Raw genomic sequence first — 24,262 nt, forward strand, 5'->3', positions numbered from 1 at the left:
TTCCATTCAGTAGGTTGCTTTTTTATTTTCTTCACTGTAAAAACAAAACAAAACAAAACAACAAAAACAAAAAAAACCCTGTCATTTTGGTGTAGTTCCAGTAGTTTATGTCTGCTTTTTTTCCCCTCTTGCCTGAAGAAACATCTACGTTGGTAAGGTTGATGTCAGGGAAATTACTGCCTATGTTTCTTTTAGGGGTTTTATAGTTTCATGTTTCACATTTAGGCCTTTAATCAATTTTGAGTTTGTGTGTGTGTTTGGTGTAAGAAAATGGTCCAGTTTCGTTCTTTTGCATGAAGCTCTCCATTTTCCCAGTACTATTTATTGAAGAGACTTTTTCACTTTATATATTCTTGCCACCTTTGCTATAGATTGACCATATAAGCACAGGTTTATTTCTGGCCTCTATGCTGTTCCATTGATTTACATATCTGTTTTTGTACCATGCTGCTTTGATGACTACAGCTTTTTAGTGTATCTTGAAATCTGGAATTGTGACCACTAATTTTGTTCTTCTTTCTCAAGATGGCTTTGGCTGTTTGGGTTCTTTTGTGATTCCATATAAATTTTAGGATTATTCACTCTAGTTCTGTTAAAAAAATACTATTGGTATTTTGATAGGAATTACATTGAATATGTAGACTGCTCTGAGTAGTATGAACATTTTAATAATAATACTTGTAATCCATGAGCATGGGATTTCTTTCCATTTGTTTGTATCATCTTTAATTTCTTTCATCAATGTTTTATGGCTTTCCAAGTAGAGGCCTTTTGCTTCTTTAATTAAGTTTACTTTTAGGTATTTTATTCTTTCTGGTGCAATTGTAAATAGAAATATTTTCTTAATTTCTCTCTGGAAGTTCATTAATGTATAGAAACCTGTTTCTAGGTATAAGCTTTAAATATTGTAAATTTACTAATTTATTTTAATAGTTTTAATAGTCTTTAGCGTTTTTTATAAATAGTATCATGTCATGTACAAATAGTGAGTTTACTTTCTTCCTTACCAATTAGAATGCCTGTTATTTTTCTTGGCTTATTGCTGTGGCTAGGACTCCCAGTATTATGTTGAATAAAACTAGTGGGACTGGACACCCTTGTCTTATTCCTAATCTTAGAGGAAAAGGTCTGATTTTCACCATGAGTATGATGTTAACTGTGAGTTTTTCATAGATAGCCTTTATTATGTTGAGGTATATTCCTTCTGAAGCTACTTTGTTGGGAGTTTTTATCATGAATTAATGTTAGATCTTGTCAAATGCTTTACCTGCACCTATTGAGATGATCATAATTTTTCTTCGTTTTGTAATGTGGTGTGATTTGATTGATTTGCTAATATTGAACCATCCTTGCATCCCTGGAATAAATCCCACTTGATGGTGAATGATCCTTTCTCTTCTAGATTTATTTGAGAGAGAGAGGGATGCCTGGGTAGCTCAGCAGTTGAGTGCATGCCTTCAGCCCAGGGCATGCTCCTGGAGTCCTAGGATTGAGTACTGCATCAGACTCCTTGTATAGAGCTTGCTTCTTTCTCTGCCTATGTCTCTGCCTCTCTCCCTGTCTCTCTCTTGAATAAATAAAATCTTTAAAAAGAGAGAGAGAATATGCAAGGGGAAGGACAGCAGGAGAGGGAGAGACAGAATCTCAGACTCCCCACTGAGCACAGAGCCCACTACAGGGCTTAATCTCATGACCCTGAGATCATGACCTGAACCCAAATCAAGTCAGATGCTTAAACTGACTGAATCACCCAGGCATCTTGGTGAATGATCCTTTTAACGTATTAATTTTCTACTTTATGTAGTGACTTTGGTTTTGTTATCAGGGTAATGCTGGCCTTGTAGAATGTATTTAGAAGCTTTCCTTCTTCTTCTTCTTCTTTTTTTTTTTTTTTTTTTTTTTTTGGAATGTTTTGAGAATAGGTGTTAACTCTTCATTAATGGTCTGCTAGAATTTACCTGTCAATCCATATAGTCCTGGACTTTTTGGTTGTTAGAGGAGTTTTTTGATTACTAATTCCAATTTTGTTACTTATAATTGGTCTGGTTTGATTTCCTTTTTCTTCCTACTTCAGTTCAGGAAGATTGTATGTTTCTAAAAATTTATCCATTTCTTCTAGATTGTACAATTTGTTGGCATGGTTTTTGTAGTAGTCTCTTATAATCCTTTGTATTTCTGTGGTGTTGGGTTGTTCTCTTTGATTTCTGATTTCATTTATTTGGGTCATCTCTTTTTCTGAATGAGTCAGGCCAAAGGTTTATCAATTTTGTTTCAAAGAATCAGCTGTTGATTTCATTGATCTTTCCCCTTTTTTGGGGTCTCCATTTTATTTATTTCCACTCTGATCTTTATTATTTCCCTTCTTGACTTTGGGCTTTGTTCTCTTTTTTCCTAGTCCCTTTAGGTGTGAGATTAGGTTGCATATTTGATATTTTTTTGTTTTTTAGGTATGCCTCTATTGCTATAAATTTCCCTTAAAACTCTTTTCACTGGGAGTTGACGGACGGTCTCTGGCTGCTTTGGGGCGGCCTGGGGACCACGGAAGAGGCTCCCCGGGGCGGCGGCGATGCCTAGCTCGCGGCGGGTCAGTCAGCTCCTGGATCTATGCCTGTGGTGCTTCATGAAGAATATTTCCAGATATATCACAGACATTAAGCCTTTGCCTCCCAACATAAAAGATAGACTGATTAAAATAATGAGTACCCAGGGGCAGATAACAGACTCAAATATAAGTGAGATTTTACATCCTGAAGTCCAAACACTAGATCTAAGAAGCTGTGACATTTCAGATACTGCTCTCCTACACCTGTGCAACTGCAGAAAATTAAAGAAATTAAATATAAGTTCCTCAAAAGAAAATAGAATTTCCATAACTTCAAAAGGAATAAAAGCTGTGGCTTCCTCTTGTTCATACCTCCATGAAGCTTCTTTGAAAAGATGCTGCAATCTTACTGACGAAGGAGTCCTTGCTCTTGCACTCAAATGCCGGCTGTTAAAGATCATTGATTTAGGTGGCTGTTTAGGAATGACTGATGTGTCCTTACATGCATTGGGAGAAAACTGCCCATTTTTGCAGTGTGTTGATTTTTCAGCTACTCAGGTATCTGATGATGGTGTGGTTGCTCTTGTTAATGGACCTTGTGCCAAGAAATTAGAGGAGATTCATATGGGACTTTGTGTAAATCTGATGAGGCTGTAGAAGCTGTCCTTACTTGCTGTCCTCAGATACGTATATTACTCTTCCATGGATGCCCCCTAATAACAGATCATTCACGAGAAGTCCTGGAGCAATTAGTAGGCCCAAACAAAATAGAGCAAGTGACGTGGACTGTTTATTGATGCTTATTGAAGCTTATCAAAGCAATGATCTTCATACTACATTCCCAGGAAACAATGGTTTTAAGAGATTGGCTTTCCAATAATGTGGTTTTTGCTTTGAAGTTAACAGACTCTTAAACATTTTAATAGTGCATTATCCTGTTTGTTTGCGGAGTCATGGTTTTTGACGTGGTAAGCCTAGCATTCCCTCTAATGTATGGGGGGGGGGGGTTAGGTTGGGCAGGGACTATTGTGTTTGTTCCTTAAATAAAAAATTTAAATTACCAGTTTTCCCTGAAGATTTCCTTCTCTTACCTACATATTTGAGCTGTTGCAAGAGAAATTTACCATTATGAATAACCATTAGGCAAATTCTAAGTATCTCTAAAAGCATAATTATTTTCCTTGCTATTTTCTGGCCCCTACCTTCCATAAGCATTTAAATGCTCATTGGCCAAAAGCAAAGCTGAACATCAGGCCCGTAAATCTTCACAGAATTTATTATTTCAATTAAAAAATAATAATAGAATAAAATATAATAGTTTAATGTCATAAACCCACATTATCCACCTTAACCATTCAGCCTATAAATATTACTGAGGCCTTTGCCCAGACACTTATTTGATTTCTATGGCTACTTTTCCCTAATAGTTGCTATTCATCTATGAAATTTCTTCCTTAAATACTGCATTCAGGAACATGTAAGAATGAGTAAATACAAAATATCATTGGACAGCCCAGGTGACGAAGCGGTTTGGCGCCACCTTTAGCCCAGGGCATGATCCTGGAGACCCAGGATTGAGTCCCACATGGGGTTCCCTTCATGGAACCTGCTTTTCCCTCTGCCTGTGTCTCTGCCTCTCTCTCTCATGAATAAATAAATAAAATTAAAAAAAAAATACATGGGGCAGCCCTAGTGGCTCAGTGGTTTAGTGCCACCTTTGGCCCAGGGCCTGATCCTGGAGACGGGGGATGGAGTCCCACATTGGGCTCCCTGCATGGAGCCTGCTTCTCCCTCTGCCCGTGTCTCTGCCCCCACCCCCCGTCATGAATAAATGAATAAAATCTTTAAAAAAAAAATCTTTTCACTGTGTCTCAGACTTTGGACCATTATGTTTTCATTTTCATTTGTCTTCATGTATTTTCCTATTTCTTCTTTGATTTCTTGGTTGACCTATTCATTGTTTAGTAGCATGTTATTTAACCTTCATGTATCTATTTTTTTCTAATTTCTTCTTGTGATTGATTTCTAGTTTAATAAATACCACCATTGTCAGGGATCCCTGGGTGGCGCAGCGGTTTGGCACCTGCCTTTGGCCCAGGGCGCGATCCTGGAGATCCGGGATCGAGTCCCACGTCAGGCTCCCGGTGCATGGAGCCTGCTTCTCCCTCTGCCTGTGTCTCTGCTTCTCTCTCTCACTGTGTTCCTATCATAAATAATAAATAAAAATTAAAAAAAAAATACCACCATTGTCAGAAAAGATGCATTTGACTTCAATCTTCTTAAATCTCTCAAGATTTGTGATCCAATATGTGCTCTATCCTGGACATTTGACTTCAATCTTCTTAAATGTCTCAAGATTTGTGACCCAATATGTGCTCTATCCTGGAGAATGTTCCACGTGCACTTAAATGTGTGTTCTATTGTTTTTGGATGAAATGTTCTTTATATATCTGTAAAGTCCATTTGGTCTAATGTCATTCAGTGACACTATTTCCTTATTGGTTTTCTGCCTGGATGACCTATCCATTGATATAAAGTGGTGTGTTAAAAAGTCTACTATTATTGTATTACTGTCAGTTTTTCCCTTTATGTCTATTAATATTTGCTGTATATACTTAGGTGCTCCAATGTTGGGTGTATAGAGATTTACAATTGTTACATCCTCTTGTTGGATTGGTCTGTTTAGCATTAATGGCCTTGTCTTTTGCTATAATCTTCATTTTAAAGTCTGTTTTGTCTGATAAAAGTATTGCTACCCTGGCTTTTCCCCCCCCTTATGTTTGCATGGAGTAACCTTTTCCATCCTTTCACTTTTGGTCTGCATGTGTCATCTTAAGTGAGTCTCATGTAGGCAGCATAAGACAGTTCTTGTTTTTTTAAAATTTATTCTATAATCCTGTATGTTTTGATTGAAGCATTTAGACCATTTACATTTAAAGTGATTGTTGATAGGTATGTACTTACTGCCATTTTAATTGTTTTTCTGGTTGGTTTTGTAGTTCTTGTTCCTTTCTTCTCTTACTCTCTGTGACTGATGACTTTTAGTGTTGTTTGGCTTTCTTTCTCTGTATTTTTTGAGTATCTGTTACAGGTTTTGGGTTTGTGGCTATCATGACATTCATATACAACATTTTAAGTATATATGTATGTATTAAGTTGATGGTTAAGTTTGAACACATTCTAAAAGAACTTTTTTACCCGCCCCCCATCATGTGTTCTGTGTATGGTATCATATTTTACATCCTTTTATTCAGAATTTTCTTTTAATTATAGCCTTTTACATGTAAAGAAAGGCCCTTTTAACATTTCTTGTAAGGCTGGCTTAATAATAATTAACTTTCATCTGGGAAACCATTTCTCCATCAATTCTGAATAATAATCTCACAGATAGTCTTGTTGCAGGTTTTTTTCCTTTCAGCACCTTCAATGTATCATTCCACTTCCTTCTAGTCTACAAAGTTTCTGCTGAAAAATCAGCTGATAATCTCATGGAGTTTCCCATTGTACCTATTTTGTTCTCTCTTGCTGTTTTTCAAATTCTCTTTAATCATTAACATTTTAATTATGTGTTGTGGTATAGACCACCTGAGTTCATCTCTGCTTCCTTAACCTAGATGTGTTCCCTTCCCCAGGTAATAGAAGCTTTCTGTCCCCAACTCTCCTCCTCTTCTGGGACCACTATAATGTGAATGTTTGCCTGCTCTTGTCCAAGAGATCTCTTAACATAGCCTCATTTTTAAAAATTCTTTTTTGGGGGCACCTGGGTGGCTCAGTCAACCAGTTAGGCATCAGACTCTCGATCTCAGCTCAGATCTTGATCTCAGGGTTATGAGTTCAAGCCCCATGTTGGGCTCCACAATAGGCATGGAACTTACTTAATAAAATAAAAATTCTTCTCTTTTGCTGTTCATCTTGATTGCTTTATATTACCGTCTTTCAGATTACTGATCCATTCTTCAGTATTTGCTAATCTGTTGATTCCCTTTAGGGTATTTTTTTTTGTTATTGTATTCTTCAACTCTGATTGGTTCTTTTTATATTTTCTTTGTTCAAGTTCTCAGAGCTCTTCCACTGTTCTCTCCAGTACACTGAGCATCTTTATGATCATTATTTTAAACTTATCAGGCATATTGCTTATCTCCATCTCATTTAGTTCTTTCTCGAAGGTTTTGTCTTAACTCACTTGGAACATATTTTTCTGTCTCTCCATTTTGCTTGACTTTGTGTTTATTTCATGAATTTTGTGGGACAGCTACTTCTAAACTCAAAGGAATGGTCTCATGTATGGCCATCCCGTGTAGACTGCTGGTGATTTTGATTTTCTTGCTGGAGCTGTCTGGCATAGGCTGGGGTGCTGGGGCTGTCCTTTTGGGATAGCCAGAGCTGAAATGGGCATAGCCTGGGGTGGTTCCTGTGTTCTCTGTGCAGAGGGTACCATGGCAGGCTAGCTGAAGCTGAAGTGGGTATGAACTAGGGTCCCTGGGATCTCTGCAGAGGGTACCCTGGTGAGGCACAAACTGGGGAATCTGGAGCCAAGGCTGGGTGTGATCTGGGGGGTTCTGGGGCACTCCACACAGGTTATGCCCTGGCAGGTAAAAGTAGCTGAAGTATGCATGTGCTGGCATGGTCCTGGGGCTCTTGGTGCAGAGAACACCCTGGCAGGACAGCTGAAACTCAAGTGGGTGTAAGCTGGGGTGTCTTGGGGTACTCAGTGCAAGGGATGCCCTTATGGAGCAGTTTGAGCTGAGGCAGGGTGTGGGCCAATGAATCCTGGAGCACTCCACACCGGGGTGCCTTGGTGGAGTGGCTGGAACCAAGGCAGGCACTGGCTAGGGGTTTCTGGAGTGCTGTGCCACGAGTGTCCTGGCAAGTCCTCTGGAGCCAAAGTGGTAGAGGTTTGGAGTGTTTTGGGGTGCTATGGGCCTCTGTCACCTTACTGAGATGGTTGGTGCTATAGTGAGCACTCACTAAGAGTATCCTGGTGTGTGCCCCATCCTGGCTCCAGCTGAGGCTGCCTTGGTGGGATGACTGGGGCTGGTGTGGACTCGAGGCATGCTAGGGTTGCCTCTGTTCTCATCCATGCTATCAAAGTGAAGGGGGACATAACCGTGGCACTTAATAGCCCCTCCAACCCAGAGAGTTCTAACAGCTCCCCTATCCTTTGGCAGAGTTCCTTTATTCTAGTTTCTCTTTTAAACCAGTTTTTTTCTGTGCCCCAAGGCATCCAGGGCTGGTATGTAGCCCTCATTTATTTTAATGTTCACCTTTAGAAAAAAAAAAAAAAAAGATTGCAATGACCACTGGGCTCAAAGCTTTTGACAGGATTTTGTTTTTCCTCCTTTTCATTTGGAATGAAAAATAGTTGGTAATGAAACTTGGGAACGTTCTGTAAGATATAATACTGAAAAGAGTTTACTGATCCCCATGGAGAGTTTGGGTTGAATATAATGAGGAAATTTGTAAGAATGTCATTTCCTTCTGAAATATATATTATTTTTATTCTACTTGCTAAATCACGTAAGGTAATAAAGGTTAGTTTCCATTCACTGAACCACCATTTTATTTCTATCCCCTCACATTTACATTGCTTCTAACAGGATTTTTTTTTAAATCCTCTATGGTCACAAAATTTAAGTAGATTAAAGTACTGAAGCTTATTTTCAATATTTTTTACCAAAATAGTTATGGTGAAACAAAGGGTATTTGGGAGAAAGGAATTTCACTGATTTTTTTTTTAAAGTTGGTAAAAGTAATAATACTTTCTTACCCAAATTAAATATTTAAAGAGTGCATAAAAGATAAAGAGCCCTTGTATAAACTTAGTATACTTCATTAGGGTCACAGCTTTATATTACTCCATATTTTTGAAAAAGAGAAAGCTTAAGTACCATTATTGTAATAGCTCCATAACCATAGTAAAGTTGTAGTTCCTTTTGAAGGAAACCTATTTTGAATAAATATCTGAAAGTTCAGAGAGCCTAAATTTTCTACCGTAAGAGTGTGACATTAGAGTGAATGAAAACCAAGGGGATAAACCTAAGTCCTATGCCTTAAAAAAAAAAAAGTAACATCAATAGAATCATCTGTGTCACTATAGCATGCATTCACATTCAGATATGAAAAATACCACACAGAAAACAGAAACATTTTTAAAAAAAGATTTAAGATCATAAATAGGTCATTGTTGTCACAACACATTTCAGAATTGAAAAAAACATTTTGGCTTTTTAGAAAATTTTTATCAATTCCCTCATCATTAAAAGGACTTGTACATTTTAAAATTTCCAGTCTCCTAAGGCACAATATTTTATCAGAATGCCAATATCACCACCTGCTGTAGCAGGAAAAAGAGGCAAGGTATTAGCACTAAGAAAAACAGTAAATTTTATGGACAAACTCATCAGTTATTTAAAAAAAGGGGGCAAGAGACTAATGATCATTTTAGTTAAGAAGACCCACTGTTATACAGGGATCTGTATTTAAAAATTCTTTAATCAAAGTATTTTAACTTAAACAGACTTAATTTACCACAATCAACTCAGAATAGCATATGGGGCAAACATCAAGTGGAACCCTGATTAGAGGCCTAGTTTATTCCTAGTCTTCAGGTAGATCTGGAAAGGTAAGACTAGGTAAACCTAATACCTAGGTACATACTGTGAGGCTTCTGTTCCTTAATCAGATGGCCCATTCTAGCTACTCCCTACTGAGATATAGTGAGATACTATAATCAGATGCTTAAACTGTTTTCTTTATCCGAGAAGTCCTTTAAGATAAAAGTGTAAAAATTCCTCACTTTTAAGGTCTACCTTGCTTTATCCTCTGTGATACCAACTGAACTTTAAAGGTTTATATGTACAATACGGTGATTTAGTGTTACTTTTAAAAGAAAAAACCCCCACAAAGTTAGTGATTGTCCACAGATGAAACATCAGATGAGGTTCATGACTGAAATCAATCATGGAGTGTTAGTCAATTGTAAACTCTGGAAAGTTAAGACTGGGAAATGTGCATATCAGACACATTAGAGTACAGGAGAAGAAGGGAAGCTTATTTGTCATTCCAATTCTGATAAGGTGCATGGTCTTCGAAACTCTTGTCCACGTTCATGGAGCCACTTATTGGATACTGTGAGAGGAAAAAACAATTAATATTCTTTACTATCTAATTAGTTTAATGAACTTGCAGGAGCTAGATCTGTATCAAAGTTTCTAAATGAGCTAAAAGTTCAAGACCAAGTAAGATGAAGGCAGATGAAGAGCTCCACTGAAAATTGGAACACACATTTGAGAGTTTTTGTGCATTTCCTAAAGTTTCTGATGTTCAATGAAAGGCTTGAAATGAAACGCAATTGGAATTAAGATGTAGGTACAGACAGAACATTATTTTTCCTGTTTGCAAAATACAATCTCTGATAGAGACATTTTAAAAATGAACACAAAGCCTCCACTCTCCAGGAACAACTCTACAACCAATCACTACTATTATGTGCTCATAATTAAGTTTCCTTGATTCTGAGATACTCCTTTACAACATACACCAGATGGAATTGTCTACTCCTCCTATATCCTACAGATCAATCAGTGGCATCAACGTGTATAAAATATCTAAACTAGGACCCATAATTACCCTGTCACTTTTTCTTATATATCTCTTCAGCCTCTTTACTCTTCAACCCTTTCGCTGGGCCTTAGTCCAGGCTTTCATCCTTGCCCACTTAGACAAGGGAAAAGAACTTTCTAAATGATCTCCCCTTCACTACTCTCTTTTAGTCCAGTGATTCTCAAGCATTCTAATCATCAGGGGAGATTTTTAAAATCCTAATAATCAGGTGTCAGTCCTTAGTCCTGCTATGTCAGATATGGTAGCCACTAGACTAGACACGTGGCTACTAAGTACCTGAAATGTGGCTAGTAATACATATTGAAATGGATTTATATATTATTTAGCCTCTATTTAAAACCATCTGGTTCTATATCTTTTTAATGTGGCTGGTCATGCACTAGCATGACCTTGAATATCTCTCTAGCCTCATGAGTCCTGGTCCCTAACATTCCTGGAAAACATACTGCTCTAGCTTCAAGACCAAGTTTTAAAATTAAGCTTTAGAGCCCCAATATAATAAGTTACCATCTTCTGTTTACATCTCTGTATTAGTAATGCACTATACTATATTCTATTTATCCATTAGCATGTCTCAATCAGAATAACTGCAAACTTCTTGAGGGATAGATAGTGTCTTATTCAAGTGGGAATTCAAGTTAAAAACTGTCATCAGAATTCTGATCTTTGAAAGCAAATTTCAAGATCAAAAACTGACTTGGCTGAATCCCTTTCAATGTTAGGAGTTCTCTTTTCTTTTTAAGATACAGACATTAATTTCAAAATAAGACTGAAATATAGGAAATATTTACCCCATTTGTTTCCAACCAGCACTGGACAGGCTGCATGCCGTGTACTATAATCTCCTTCTCCACTGGCAAACAGATTATACCAGAAAACAGCTGTACCCTATGGAGAATAATACAAAATTACCTCTACATAACATATCAGGTTATCATTTTTTGCAATAATTTAATTTTCCTGTGGAAGCATTATCTTCCTAATAAAATTCTAAAAATATGAGTAAATCTGGGATCCCTGGGTGGCGCAGCGGTTTGGCGCCTGCCTTTGGCCCAGGGCGCGATCCTGGAGACCCAGGATCAAAACCCACGTCGGGGGGATCCCTGGGTGGCGCAGCGGTTTAGCGCCTGCCTTTGGCCCAGGGCACGATCCTGGAGACCCAGGATCGAATCCCACATCGGGCTCCTGGTGCATGGAGCCTGCTTCTCCCTCTGCCTATGTCTCTGCCTCTCTCTCTCTTACTGTGTGCCTATCATAAATAAAATAAAATAAAAAATTAAAAAAAAAAAAAAAAAAGAAACCCACGTCGGGCTCCCGGTGCATGGAGCCTACTTCTCCCTTGGCCTGTGTCTCTCTTCTCTCTCTCTCTCTCTCTCTCTCTGTGACTATCATAAATAAATTTAAAAAATAAAAATAAAAATATGAGTAAATCATTTACAAAATTTTGGTGAGCATATGAAAATGCTGAGAACACAAAGCTGCTTGACAAAAGAGTATTTGCCAAAACAAAGCTAACAAACCTTACAATAGCAAGATGGAGGGATAAACATCATATGGAACCCATTTCAGAAATGAAAACTTTTAAGTACTAATCCTTGGCTGTTCACTACTTCTAGATAATCATGGTAAATTGTGCCATAAAAATACTCAAAATTTTATCTAGTATACATAAGGACTACATTATCTCTATCTTTAAAAAATGTAATTCATTAATTAGGCCATGAAATAAAGGGTGCATCTCTTCCTTAGGGGAAAAATAGACTCACAAAATTAAAATAACAAAGGAATCAAGTTTACCTTTTTGGGCCAAACACTTGCTCCTACTTCAGGAAAAACAGTGGCTCCTCCTGCTGACACATCACTCATCTGTAAGAATTCCAGAAACGATTATCAGAAGCACTGGCATAATAAAGTTAAATGTGCCATTGTGAGGGAGAAAGGATACTGCAGAGAATATGAGAACATCTGGACTTCTACTTAACATAGGAAGGTTTGTGCATGCTACTCAATTTTTTACAAAAACAAGATGCTGCTTAGGTTTATATACTTAAAAGAAGTAAAGAAATGATAGGAAGGGAGATATGGGTATCATTTATATTTTATAGCCAGACGTAAAAAGAGATTATTTAAAACCAATAAATCAAGTAATACAGGGGTATAATTATGCATTTATTGCACTTAGAATATCCTCTCCATGGGGCCAGGACTTCTCATTTGTTCATTGCTTAGCTTTAGTGTAGTTACAGTAGGTGTTCCTAGGTATTAGGTATTAGAATATGAAAACGCTAATTCAAAAGGATGTATGTACCCCTGTGTTTGCTGCAGCATTACTTTCAATAGCTAAATTATGGAAGCAACCCAAGTATCCATTAAAAGATGGACAGGGATGCCTGGGTGGGTCAGTGGTTGAGTGTCTGCCTTTGGCTCAGGTCATGATTCTTGTATTGAGTCCCACATTGGGGAGCCAATTCTCCCTCTGCCTATGTCTCTGAGTTGCTTATGAATAAATAAACAAGAAAGATGAATGGATAAAGAAGATGTGGTATATATGCACAATGGAATATTATCCAGCCATAAAAAAGAATGCAATCTTGCCATTTGCAATGTGGACAGAAGTAGAGAGTTTTATGCTAAGTCAGAGAAAGGTGAGTACCATATGATTTCACTCACATGTGGAACCTAAGAAAGAAACCAAGAAACAGAATTTTTAACTATAGAGAACAAACTGATGGTTACCAGAGGTGGGGAAGAGGAGATTAAGGAGGGCACTTGTGATGAGTACCGGGTAATATAAGGAAGTGGTGAATCACTAAACTGTACACCTGAAACTAATATCACACTGTATGTTAAACTATACTGGAATTAAGATCTAAAAAAAGTTTTTAAATGTAACCTAGAATAAAAACACAAATCTTCTAGATTGAGGAAGTACACGGACAAAATGAGACAAAGGAAACCTAGGCCATAAAGATTGTATCACAAAGTAAAACCAACTATGCTATATCCAAGAGTCACATCTAAAACAGGGACTTATAAACACTGAAAACAAAAATATTGCCAAGCAAATGTTATACCAAAGAAAACAGAGTTTGATCTTAATACCAGGCATTGTTTAAATAAAAATAAAAGCATTAAGTGGGATAAAGAAAAATATTTTACTATGATAAATACATCAGTAGCAAAGAGTTATCAGCTCTTTAAGTAGTGAAAAAACTAACTTTGGAGAAATGAAAAAGTTGTGCTAAATGGCCCACTTGGCAATAGTATTTAAACAAGGGGGGTATGAATTACTAATAAAAAATGCTACAGAATTAGAGGAGAACATAAAAATTGATAATCTAACATAATCAAATGGTCAAAGCTAATATTTACAGATATTAGACCAAATAATATAGCATCAATATTCATAAAAGCGAAAAAACCCACTGAATGTCTTTTAAACATCACCTTTCTAATGAGAGAAATGCAAATTAAAGCTACCATAACTGCCAATTTAATAAGTAAAAGATGTACAGATCGAAGTCAGACAAACATCACACTTAAAGGCAGGATATATATTGGTACAATTATGGAGAGCTCACCTCTAGAAAGTATTCAAGATTTCACTGTATGAATTTTATATAATGTATCAGATTCTCTGGTCTTCTCTTTGAGTCCTTTTTATTACAGTACTTAAATCCTTTTTTTATGGGATCTTAAATCTTTTTGGAAACAGATGAAGTTGTAGGAGGGAGGGAGAATGATAAAGTAGGCTGGAAGGAGGGAGAGAGGATTGGAGGATAGAGGTTTTGTAAAAGACAGGGAAGGCAGCAGGGATCAATAAAGAGAGGAAAAGAGAAGAGGTACACAGATTCTGGTAGGGTTTGAGAAAAATAAAAAGAGATGCCATTTTCATATAATTCAAATGGGGTAGGGGGTGGAAAGTGTGATGAAATAAGCAAAATTTAAGTCTAGATATAAAATACATCTTTTTAAGGTAACAAAGGTTACAACATTGTAGGAGATTATATTTTCCAAATATAATATATACCAATAATGTCCTGTCCCACGTGTTCTTTTTCCTGTTACACTAATACTTTAAAAAAAAAAATTTATTTATTCATGAGACACACACACACAGAGGCAGAGACACAGACAGAGGGAGAAGCAAGCTCCATGCAGAAAACCTGATGTGGGACTTGATCCCGGGACTCCAGGATCATGCCCTGAGCCACCCATGCATCCCACACTAACACTCTTATCAAGTGGCAGGGTCTATGTCCCCTCCTCCTGAATCATGGCAGATCTTTGTAATTGCCTTGGTTAATAAAATGCAAGAGAAGTGACATTATTTGATTTCAGAGGATAGGTAATAAAAATGTTATGCATTTCAGCCTTGCTTTTTGTGGGTATGAGTTCTTGTAATCCAGTCACCATGCTGGGAGGAAGCCCAGACCACATGCAGGTGTTCTGGGCCAAATCCAGTTTCAATCCCAGCCTTTAAAATGACCCCAGTGAGTCATCATCTCACCACAGATGCATTAAAGATCCAGAGCAAGAATCAGGAGTGAAGCCCACTCAACCTCACAACTATGATAAATTATTGTGCTCAAAGTTTAAATTGTTTAAATACTTAAAAACATATAGGAAAAATTAAAAAATATCATATTGTTTTGAAACTTCAATAAATAATGTGAATATGTTTATTCATAATTGGGCTTCCAGGATGCTATAATATGCTCTCAATCTGGCTGCTGCTTACACCAGATGTGTTCACTTTGTGAAAATTTATCAAGTTATAGTACTTATGATTTGTATACTTTTCTGATTTATATCAACAAAAATTTCAAAGTTTGTTAAAATGAGTGCAAATATATACAGAGATGCCTATGTACACATATTAACAGTCTATACTCCAAAATATCAGTAATGATCGTCTCCAAGTAGAGACTGTTAGTAATTTTAGCATTAAGGTTTTCATATTACAATTTTAAGAAGTTACAAATGCAAAAATCCCCTCTATTTACTCAGTTGTAAAAACTTTATGATGTTAAATAAGAGCTAAGGAAAACAAACATCTGAACACATCAAAATAAGTGTCATGTAATAAAATCCCAACTTACAAAAAAATTTTAGCTGTAACTTACATAAAACAACCATGTAGCAATTCTGTTTCCTGTCCCCAGCTCTTTGAAAGCATCTGGTTCATCTTTCTGTGAATGAAACACAACAAATTCAGTGGTATAAAATTCAGTAATGCAAATTACCTAGTGGCAAATAAACACCAGTAATATGCTAAAAGGATATGCCAAAAACAATCCTAAAAAGTTCAGATAGTGTGTACTGCACACTGTATAGCAGGCACTCAAATACTTGGATGTCAATTCAGCTTGTACATGAATACTTTTGATAAGACCACTGCAGGGGAAAAAAACCCAGATTCATTAGCCTAAATAATGAAAACCAGTATCTACTATCCACAGATTAATAAAATTAATGCCTACAGCTTCACTTCCAAACCAAACAAAACAGAACAAGACATGATAGCCTCTTAGCTACATTCATGAACTCTATTCTCTGTGAGTAAAAAATTTACCTTGAGATTTACTTTGAACTCATGATCCATTCAAATGTTTACTGCTACTATGCTTGTCATTCTTTTGGACAGTCAGCACTTTAATCTGGCTGGAGAATTCACATCTGGCTATTTAAATCTAAATTAAAATACAATACAGTCTCTTGGCAGTTATCCCAGAAAAATGAAAATGGATTTTTCACACAGAAATTTACACACATCTTTATTTGTGATAGCCCTAAACTGAAAACTACCCTAACATCCTTCAAAGGATGAATGATTAAACAAATTGAGGTGCATCCATAACCATGAAATAATACTTAGCAATAAAAAGAAAGACTATTGATACATTCTGAAAGAACATGAACCTCAAAGGAATTATGCTCAGTGAAAAGAGAAGATCTCAAAAGAATACATACTGCATTTAACAGTTATATAATGTTTGTGAAATGACAATTATAGAGAACAGGTTAGTTTGGTGGTTACCAGCAGTTAGGCATGGGAAGCAGAAGGGTATATGCAGCTACAGAGCATACTATAAAGGAGTCTGGCAGTGATGGTGCAACTTAACTGTGGTGGTAGTTTCACAAAGCTACACATGTAATAAAATTAGAATAGGCACACACATAAATTAGTGTAAATATAACTGGTGAAAATATGAATAAACTTGGTGGCATGTTTCATTGCCTCTTAGGTTTTTTGTTTGTTTTTTGTTAAGATTTGACAGAGAATGAGAGAGTGCGCGCAAGTAGGGGGAGGGACTGAGGGAGAGGGAGAACCAGACTCCCTGCTGAGCAGGGAGCCCAACAGGGGGCTCAATCTCAAGACCCTGAGATCATGCATGACCTGAGCTGAAGGCAGACGCTTAACCAACTAAGCCACCCAGGCACCCCTCATTCTTCATTTTGATAGTGTGCCATGATAATGCAAGATGTTAATGTTGGGGGAGGCTGAAGGAAGGGTTCATGAGACCTCCCTGTACATTTCTTTACAACTTCCTAGGAATTTGTAATTATTTCAAAATAAAAAACTAAGAAAAAATTTAGTTGCACTAATGGCAGGGCTTGAATTGTATGCTTTCACATCATCTAAGACTCAGACATTTTTCAATAATTGAAAATAGAAGGGAAAGAAACTAAAAATATATACTTTGCTGGCCTACATAGAAAAAGATTCTAGGATTTTGGTATTTAGGCTGGTCAAAGGCTATATATAACACAATATAGGCTGTGTTTTCTTTCAAAAGAATATACCATTATTTTACAATGGTAGTAGATCAAGAAGGTTATTAAAATACCTGAGACAGTTCTTAGAATTGATGTAATTATGATAAAGCTTAATTCATTGAGATTTGGTAATATATAATTTATAACTTGGTAAAGGACAGCTTTTTAGCAAACTGCTTTAATATTATTTATTTTCGTGTGTCTCTCTCTACATCTTTTTTGTCTTCCTGTCTCTGTGTATTCTTTTAATTCAGATTTATCAGCTAATTTGCTAATTCACTTCAACTGTCTCTGTTTTAAATTACCCACCAAACTTTATCTTATTTTTTTCTTAAAGATTTTATTTATTTATTCATGAGAGATACAGAGAGAGAGGCAGAGACAAAGGCAGAGAGAGAAACAGACTCCCTGTAGGGAGCCTGATGTGGAACTCAATCCCAGGACCCCAGGATCACGCCCTGAGCTGAAGGCAGATGCTTTAACCACTGAGCCACCGAGGTGCCCCTATCCATCAAACTTTAGATTTCAACAATTACTTTTTTCTACCTAGAGCTTGTTTTTCAAATGTTAAGTCATTTTGAAAGTTTATTAATTTTTATCCTCTAATTTTAAAGAATATTACACAGTTATTTTATATTCTGTATCTGATAATTCAACTACCTAACATCCTGGGGAGCATCTAAATCGGTCGGTTACTTCTGTTTCACCAATGGCGTTTTATCACCAGTTAGTAATTTCTTTTTTAAGGAGTACATATTTGGCTGACTTTAATCTTTAGAATTCCTGAGGTGCTAGAATGAGGATGCCAGTTTACAACGAGGACAAGAGTTTTTTTCTGCCAAGGATAGGTACCAAGGAGCACTATCTAACTGGAAAACTTTAACTTCTCCTCTTCTAGGGTAGTGAAAATTCAAATCCAAGGTTAATGTGGGAGCAGGCATATGCTTTCAAACTCCTGGAAGAGTCTTTCATACACATTACATCCCCACCAAGTTGATGACAGGCAACTCTCCTTAAGACTCCTGACTCAGAGCAGATTATTTTCGATGCTATTCTCTCTTTGAAGGCGTAACCCTTTTGGAGATTCAGGTTTTATATGTGTGTCTCTCAGGTTCAGTAGCCTGCACAGTGGTAGGTCCTCTCACAGAGCAGTCAGTCCTCAAAGCTCTAGATTCCTGGAGGCACAAGCCTTTAGCTTCAGCTTTTTTGCACCACCACCCTGCCTTCACTCTAATTTTAGTTTCTAGGTTTTCTTTGTTCATTTTGCCTCTGGGAACTGCCTTTACTTCCTTCCAGGCTCAGCAATGCATTTAAAAGTATCATATTTTTTTTTACTGTGTGTCTAGGGTTTTTTTTTTTTTACTGCTAAAAAGGTTTTATAGGGTATCATCTATTCCACTGTGCTTCCAAAAATTTGCAAACAGGCTATATATTTTTAATACTAAAAGAACAGAATTAACATGTCATGCCTGAGTTTCAGTAGAACTCCTATATTCTTTTTTTGTTGTTACTTACCCGTGCAAAATCAAAGTGGGGTTCATACTGTCCTCCAACTCCATAATTGGCTACCTGAAGGAGAGGAACAAAGCATGCATCAAAAAAAAAAAAAAAAAATCAAGAGTACTATTCAAAAAATACATAAGTCCTATTTTATCATGGTGATCTACTCCTAGAGAAATTAAAGGCAAAGCAGTTTAAATCAATGATAGTTCCTAAGGAACCAAGGATAAAAAACTAAGGATAGCTACTATACTATGTTTTAGAACGTTAGTTAATATGCTTTTCTTTAGCAAATGTTTGGGTACATGTTTTCCTCTAATACATGACTTAAATCTGACCTAGAATTTTATTTTTTTTTAAGAGTTTATTTATTTATTTATGAGAGACACACGGAGAGAGAGAGAGACAGGCAGAGACACAGGCAGAGGGAGAAGCAGGCTCCATGCAGGCAGCCTGATGTGGGACTTGATCCCAGGTCTCCAGGATCAGACCCTGGGCTGAAGGCAGCACTAAACTGTTGAGCCACCCGGGCTGCCCCTGAGCTAGAATTCTAAAATTAAAATGTTTAGAATTAAAATTTCCCAGAATTAGCGTTTTGAGATTTCTATTATCAGTTACTAAACACTTTTCTTTGGAATTTAAATCACGCCTTGTGTTTTCCAAATTCTCAAATGCTGGGAAACTCCTAAATCTATTTTTTTTAAGGTTTTATTTATTTATTCATGAGAGACAGAGAGGGAGAGACACAGGCAGAGGGAGAAGCAGGCTCCATGATGGGAGCCCAATGTGGGACTCGATCCTAGATCCCGGGATTACGCCCTGAGCCGAAGGCAGATGCTCAACCACTGAACCACCCAGGCGTCCCCCAATCTATTTTAATAAAATCTCCTACATATTTTTTTACCCTACAGTAAAAAAGGAAGTTAACACGAAACTTAATTATTCCTGATGGCCCTAACAATTTCAATTGGTAATGACAGTGTCCCAGTGTGAAGCAGTAAAAGAAGAAAAGTATCTGGTCTGACTGTAAATTCTAGCTTTCTTAGTTATAATATATGTAACTTTTCAATATCATCTGTTTTCTTATTTGTAAACTAAGGAGAATGATACCTTCCTTAACTCCTTCCTTGCATCCCAATATGACAAAATAAAAGGAGAATGTAATTTAAACAGCACTGCTGATGAAATGAAAGGAGAACATAATTAAAAGAGTACTGCCCACAGCAAAGTCCCAAGTCCTATGTAAATTATTATTACTCTAGATATTTGACTCCTTATGTTGTAGACATGTTGAATCAGCCTAGTAAGTAGAACTTTATCAAATAGGCTTAAAGATTCTGTGAAGATGAGAATAAACACAGATCAGGAAATAATAAGATATATATAAGAGTTTTTAGTAATATAATAAATACCAAGGAAGTTGTAGATTACCATGGAATAAATGGCAACTTCATTAAGCAAATTTAAATATAGGCAATCCTGCTTTGCACAGTTCCAAAATGCACAAATCTAATAGTTTAGTCAATCATTAACATTAGACCACCAACAACGTAAGTTTAAATTTCAGTTACCACAACATAGTAACTGTAATTGCATAAAGCACTATTGTCGCTGCTAGTGCTTTAGTCCACAAATTACCATGTAAATAACAGCTGCACATCATGATCAAATACCAATCACTTCTTTCAAAGTCTATCACTGCATATCTGTTATTCAGTTTACACAAAGACAGCAAAGTATGTAGTTGGGTTGCCTCCTATCAATGAAAACCCATGTGATATTTTATAAAAATGAATAGCTGGAAGAGGAACTGGTTAACAAAGATAACATACAGCACAGAAATGGAAAGTAATGATACTTTAAGTACAATTCAAATCAAACCTAAATGGAGATACAGAAAAAACTGACAAGGGGAATGCTTCTACTTGTGCTGTTCAAGAAACTCTACATATACCGTTCCAAAGGAACTGTGAAGGCAAACTTATTAACATAAGGAAAGTGACTGTGATGGAAAGAATAAAGATGTTTTGAAGGAAGTGATATTGGAAAAAAATCTTCAGAGTAAAAAACAAACCTTATTATGTATCCTCAAGGATATTTGAAAGCACGAAAGATAAAATGTTGAAAGCTGACCCAAACCTAGATGTATGACAATTTGCAAAGGCAGAGAAAACATGCTTACTCTGTATCATTTCACAATGAGAAGAAGGAATGTTTATTTTTGATAAGTGTTTACAAAGAAATAAAACACTTTAATTCTCAATATTCATAATATTTTAAATTACCAAGACAATTCAATAAGAATAGTTTTTTTAACAGATGATGCTGAGACAACTGGAGAGTCAGATGAAAAGAATGAAGCTAAGACCTCTGCCTCCTACCATATATAAAATCTGACTCAAAATGGATCAAAGATCTGAATGTACAAGATAACTATAAAACTGTTAGGGAAAAACACAGGTGTAAATCTTTGTGACCATGCATTAGGCCATGGTTTCTTAGACATCTAAAGCACAAAGCAACCAAGAACTTCTGAGAAAGATGTCAGAATAGGAGGATCCTAGGCTCACCTTGTCCCGTGAGTACATCTAGATAACACCAAAATCAGTGTAAATAACCCGGAAATGACCCGAAGACTGAAGGAACACACTCTCCACAGCTAAATGTAAAGAGGCCACACTGAAGACAGCAGGACAAGCTGAGACATGGTTGGGAGCCAAACGCTGTGGGTCTGCCTGTGGGAGGGAGGGATGCAGTGGAGTGGAGGGGGAAGAGGAACAGACCTTCACATTAGGTGCCCCAGGCAGGGACATGCATGGCTATGTGCATATGATGAAACTCTAACATCTGGCTTTGAAAACTAGAGGGTCCTGGTTTCTCAAGTTCTCACAATCAGTGGGGCTTAACACCTAGAACTTTAAAAATCAGTAAGCTCAGCTCTGGGAGAGCTGGAGGGCTAGAAGAAACTGAATCCAGTGCAAAAAGAGCCCAGCTGAGATACAATATGGAAAAGGCAGTCTGAAAAATGCCTGGGGTATATAGGAAGGTAATTTATTTACTATTCTCAGAGCATATGCTGGAGGGACAGGGATTTGAGGGAGACTTCTCGAAGAACAAAAGAGCTAGAAGGTGCCATTTCCTTCTCCTGTCCCAACCTAGAAACACAGATACCTGTGGGAACCAAGGCAGCAGAACATTCTCCTGCTAAAAGTGAGAGCCCTGCCCCAACATTCTTCTACAGACACATCACCTTCATCCTAGGCAACTTCAGATCCCCTCCCGCAGCACAGCTGCATGCATCTTACAGTACACCTCCCCCTTTCCTGAGCTTTCCTATGGACCCATCATTCCATTCCAACCTGGGCAGGAGTTTTCCCAGGGGCTGTAGGCTCCCTCCTGCAGCAAACCAGTGCAGATCCTGCTAGCACCATGATCTCCAGCCCTCTCCAAAACACTCTTAGAGTCCACCTGGCTAATTAATGCCACAAGCCTAGCAGTGTGCAAGTAGCCCTGACACAGGCCTCTACCACTCCAAAATGACTTCCGCCCTGGGGAGAGGTGAAGATAAATACATTAGTTAAACTGCAGTCCAGCAGTGGGCTGGGGGTAGACACTGGTCTGCCTGTAGCTTCCGCCCACCAACAAAAACTTCTCAGGGCACAACACAGGGAAAACACCCTGCAGTTTGGTTCACTACATCTTTGGCAAATATCTGATCTGACTCAGCTTAAGCCCAAGGTGGTTCCAGACTGGCTCACTAACAACACAAGGACCTAAACCTGCCCACAATAGGGAAAGAGAGCCATTGCAGATGACTGGACTAAAGGCAAAAGTGGCTCAGCCACAACAGTAGGGTACATGCAACACATATAGGAGAAACCCCTGAACACTGGGTTTTGGTGAACAGGGGACATTGTGTTGCAGGGCCCCACAGGACCTCTTCTTCATAAAGCCACTACTTTCAAGAATAGGAGACATAGCTGACTTACCTGACAGAAACAGAGTTAGACAAAATAAGGGAACAGAGGAATATGTCCCAAAATGAAAAAAACAGGACAAAAATCACAAGACACCTAAGTGAAACTGAGGTAAGTAATATACCTGATTGAGAATTTAAAGTAATAGTCATAAAGCTCATGGGACTTGAGAACAAAATGAAGGACCTCAATGAGACCCTCAACAATGAGATAGAAAACAAAAAAGACGGGGAGCCCAGGTGGTTCAGCAGTTTAGTGCCACCTTCAGCCAAGGGCATGATCCTGGAGTCCTGTGATCGAGTCCCAGGTCAGACTCCCTGCGTGGAGCCTGCTTTTCCCTCTGCCTGTGTGTCTGCTCCCCTGCTCCTGTATGTGTCTTTCATGAATAAATAAATAAAATCTTAAAACAAAACAAAAAAGAACCAGAGATGAACAACTCACTAACTTAAGTTAAAAATACACTAAAGGGAATAAATAGTAGAACACAGGAGGTAGAAGAACAGACCAGCCACCTGGAGGACAGAGTAATGGAAAGCAATCAAGCTGTACAGGAAAAAGAAAAAAATAAATGAAAATAGACTAAGGGAACTCAGTGACACCATCAAACATGGTAACATTTGGATTATATAGTTTCTAGAAGGGAAAGAGAAAAGGAAGCAGAAAATTTGAAGAAATAATAGCTGAAAAGTTTCTAAATCTGGGGAAAGAAACAGAAATCTACCTCTAGGAGGTAGAGAGAGCCCCCAACTAAATCAACAGGGAGGTCCAAACCAAGACATAGAGTAATTAAAACGGCAGAAAGCAGTGATAAAGACACAATTTAAAAAGCAGTAAAAGAAAAGAATTACATAAAAAGGAAACCCCATGGGGATCCCTGGGTGGCTCAGTGGTTTAGCACCTGCCTTCAGCCCAGGGCATGATCCTGGAGTCCTGGGATCAAGTCCCACATTGGGCTCCCTGCATGGAGCCTGCTTCTCCCTCTGCCTGTGTCTCTGCCTCTCTCTCTCTGTGTCTCTCATGAATAAATAAAAAATCTTTTTAAAAAAATGAAAGTGAAGGGAAGGAAAAAGCATTAATCATGCAAGTGGAAGTGAAAAGAAAGCCAAATAGCAATACTTATTTTGGACAAAACGCATTTTAAAACCAAGATTATAACAAGAGACAAAGAAGGACACTATATAATCATAAAGTGGACAATCCAACAGTAAGATATAACAATTGTAAATATTTATGCACCCAACATGGGATCACCCAAATACATAAAGCAGGTAATAACAACATAAAGGAAATAATTGATAATAATAGTCAGAGACTTTAACACTCATAATGGATTGATCAAACAAAAAAATCAGCAAGAAAAGAGTAGTTTTGGATGACACACTGGACCAGATGGATCTAACAGAAACTGAAATGGAAAGATATTTCATGGCCATGTATTGGAAGAACAAATACTGTTAAAATGTCCCTGCTGCCCAAAGCAATCTATAGATTTAATTCGCTCCCTATCAAACTAACAGCATTTTTTATAGAACCAGAACAAAGAATATGAAAATTTGTATAGAACCACAAAAGATGTCCAATAGCCAAAGCAGTCTTGAAAAAGAACTGTAGGTATCACAATCCCAGATATGAAAATACACCACAAAGCTGTAGTAATTGAAACAGTATGGTATTGGCACAAAAACAGACACATAGATCAATGGAACAGGACAGAAAACCCAGAAATAAACCCATGATTATATGACTGATAACCTTTGACAAAGGAAGAATATGCGATGGGAAAGATAGTCTCTTTAACAAATAGTGTTGGGAAAATTGGACAGCAACATGCAAAAGCATG

At 37.4% G+C, this 24,262-nt stretch overlaps 1 protein-coding gene and 1 pseudogene across 5 annotated transcripts in view; one reads left to right on the top strand and one right to left on the bottom strand.

Moving 5' to 3' along the window:
• The first annotated feature begins 2,507 nt into the window (after positions 1-2,507).
• LOC112924210 (protein AMN1 homolog pseudogene) lies at positions 2,508-3,475 on the top strand (annotated as a pseudogene).
• Positions 3,476-8,686: 5,211 nt separating this feature from the next.
• The window catches only part of P4HA1 (prolyl 4-hydroxylase subunit alpha 1), a 77,270-nt gene continuing 61,694 nt past the window's right edge, over positions 8,687-24,262 (bottom strand). For 4 of the 5 annotated variants that reach the window (XM_072754999.1, XM_072754998.1, XM_072755001.1 and 1 more), the window contains 5 exons: positions 18,461-18,510; positions 15,292-15,357; positions 11,963-12,031; positions 10,957-11,053; positions 8,687-9,670 (listed from right to left, as the gene is read on the bottom strand). In XM_072754999.1, the coding sequence (XP_072611100.1) occupies positions 9,600-9,670; positions 10,957-11,053; positions 11,963-12,031; positions 15,292-15,357; positions 18,461-18,510 (353 nt within the window). In that variant the 3' untranslated portion in view covers positions 8,687-9,599. Of the gene's footprint in view, positions 9,671-10,956; positions 11,054-11,962; positions 12,032-15,291; positions 15,358-15,750; positions 15,859-18,460; positions 18,511-24,262 lie in introns of those variants that run through there. The other variant, XM_072755002.1, reaches the window with a different exon arrangement.

The sequence above is a fragment of the Vulpes vulpes genome, chromosome 4 (assembly GCF_048418805.1).
Source record: "Vulpes vulpes isolate BD-2025 chromosome 4, VulVul3, whole genome shotgun sequence".
NCBI classification, from domain to species: Eukaryota; Metazoa; Chordata; class Mammalia; order Carnivora; family Canidae; genus Vulpes; species Vulpes vulpes.